Source organism: Cajanus cajan, chromosome 6, assembly GCF_000230855.2.
Source record: "Cajanus cajan strain Asha chromosome 6, NIPB_CcT2T_4, whole genome shotgun sequence".
NCBI classification, from domain to species: Eukaryota; Viridiplantae; Streptophyta; class Magnoliopsida; order Fabales; family Fabaceae; genus Cajanus; species Cajanus cajan.
Window position 1 is genome coordinate 6,698,885 of NC_138522.1, and position 2,696 is coordinate 6,701,580.

Genomic DNA, 2,696 nt, shown 5'->3' on the forward strand with positions numbered 1-2,696 from the left:
CTAAACATCTTCAAAACTTATCGACTGATTATTAGACTTAGATGGACAATTGCGCCTGTTGTGACCCTCTTGTTTGCATATGCTACATTTTGGTCGTCGTTGTGAGCTCTCAACCCAATCCATTTCATTTCTAATCCTTGTGAATTTTGGTCTCCCTTTCCCGCGCACCGATGCTGGATCTGGGACAAGTATCCAATCCTCATCACTTGGAGGGATTAAGTCTTCATTTCCGATTGGTTCCCACGGACCAGAGTAGGCTTTTAAAACATAATCACAGGTATAAACAGGATCTATAAACTAGTAGTAATCAATGCTAACAACACCACATGCAGCTATAACATGAGAACAAGGATAATGAAATGCTGTAAACTTTCCGCATTGACAGTATCGTTCCTTTAAATTGACTACCCATTTCTTCCCTCCTATTTGTGTTACTGGATCAAAGGCCTCTTCAACCTCAAATTTTGAAGATTAAATGTCGTATCTACAAACTTGGTGGGAACAAGCCTCTTCTTTATTTTTTTGCAAAGCTTCAACCAACTTTGAAACGAAGACCTTCCCAGATGAAACATCGGCTAAAGCACGACTACCACGATTACTAAAATACTCAGCGCACCTGGTATAAGTCGACCGAACTAATGCAGTGATAGGGAGATTTCTACAATCCTTTAACACCTTGTTAACACATTCAGACAAATTTGTTGTCATATGACCATATCTTCGACCATCTGCATCATATGCCATGCTCCATTTGTCTTTTGATATCGCTCCTATCCACCTTTCAACATCAGGGCTAGATTCACAAAACTTTTGCAAATTGCGATCAAAAATGTGCTTACACAGTGTATACCCTGCATAATAAAAAATTAAAAATAATGCACAATATAAAATCTTGAATGATTAAAAAATTTAAAATAACAATACGTACCTAACTTCACAAGCTTTTGTTTAAGTTTCACATCCTTGAATCGAGTATTAAAATTACTTGCAATGTGCCTAATGCAGTACTTGTGATATGCATTTGGCGGTCTCCACCCAATTGCCTCATTGTCAATGGCCGATTTAATGCTACGATGTCGATCAGATATTAAACATATCTCTTCTTTGTTTGTAACATGTAACCGCAAATGAGACAAGAACCACGACCACACAAGTAATGTTTCTCCTTCAACCACAGCAAATGCAAGAGGAAGAACGTTGTTATTACCATCTTGTGTTGTAGCAATCAACAATGTACCTCGATACTTCCCATATAGATGAGTGCCATCAACTTGTATCAACGGTTTACAAAAATTAAAGGCATCACAACACGGCTTGAATGTCCAGAATAATCTGTGAAATTGACGGTAACCACGATGACAATGATTACCAACAAAAAAATCATCATGACACAGATCATAAAATGATCCTGGAGCAATTTCTTTCATGTATTGCAGCCATCGAGGTAAATAAGCATACGATTCTTCCCAATCTCCAAAAACGTTAACAATTGCTTTTTGTTTCGCCATCCAAGCCTTTCTATAAGATATTTTGAACCCAGTTTGAGATGTTATTCTCTCTTGGATAAGGCTAATCTTGATTGATGGATCTTGGTTAACCATTCCTACATATTAAATATTAGTAATCACTAAAATAAATTATTATTAATATAAACTATAAACTTTGCATAACTTACCTTGTATGAATGTTGCAATTAACTCAAAATCTAACTTAGCATGATCTTGGGACAAAGACATGTTCAAACACGTATGACGTCCACCCCACTGAGTCACTTTCCACTTATCAGATCTCTTTGACTCAATGGCTCTCATGTACCATCCACATCCATCATGTGCATTTGGACATCTAACAACCCACTTAGTCTTTTTCGACTCAACCACATAAAAACTTTGATGCATTCTCATTGCATTTTGCTTGACTGCATTTTTAACTGCATCTTTATTCTCAAACTCCAACCCCACATATAAATCTTGCCCAATTGACCAAGTACTACCGACATCCATCCCTGGGATATCTTCTTCATCGGGATGATTCCAATTGATGTTAGTGTAGTGGGGTAAATTACCCCAAAATTGACTTCCACCTATTTTAATAATAATGAATTTAGTAATTTCAATAAAATCAATTTCAACATTTTATTTTAAACAAATAACAGATTATTGACAAATTTAATTTTCAGATGTTACCTTCAGTAGATGGATACATTGAAATTGGTTCAACCATTGGACTATTAACAAGAACATCCGGCTGCACCTCATCATCAAATGGTTCACAATTATCAATTTCATCTTCATTGGATTCATCAATGCTTTCATATGATGATGAAACATGATAGTCTTCATCTTCTTCGTCATCTTCATCTTCGTCTCTTGTGATCAAAGGTGATCGTTCAATTGACAAATTTTCTAATGAAAAAGCTTGCATACCTATTTCATCATATAATTCCATTATTGGCATCACATTCTGGCTCTGAAATGCTTCTATCATGCATTGTACATCATCATCGTCACTCAATTCCAATGAAGAATATATGTTGTTATCACCTTGTGAAACTAAAAATCTGTAACTTACAGATAATATCACTTGATTTGAGTTAAGACTAAATTTGTTGTGAATCCTTCTCTTTAATATATCCAAAGTGATACCTCGTTTAATATACATTCCTTTTCTTGGTCCATCAAATGTTACACCTTCAG

The 2,696-nt window shown here is 35.6% G+C and overlaps 1 protein-coding gene across 1 annotated transcript; it reads right to left on the bottom strand.

The window, feature by feature from the left end:
- Window positions 1-2,003, bottom strand: LOC145958521 (uncharacterized). The gene is made up of 4 exons (XM_083076017.1): window positions 1,676-2,003; window positions 929-1,603; window positions 493-851; window positions 1-297 (listed from the first exon to the last, which is right to left on the bottom strand). Exons 1-4 carry the CDS (start codon window positions 2,001-2,003, stop codon window positions 1-3), a joined length of 1,659 nt encoding a protein of 552 aa, XP_082932143.1.
- Between the last annotated feature and the right edge of the window lie 693 nt (window positions 2,004-2,696).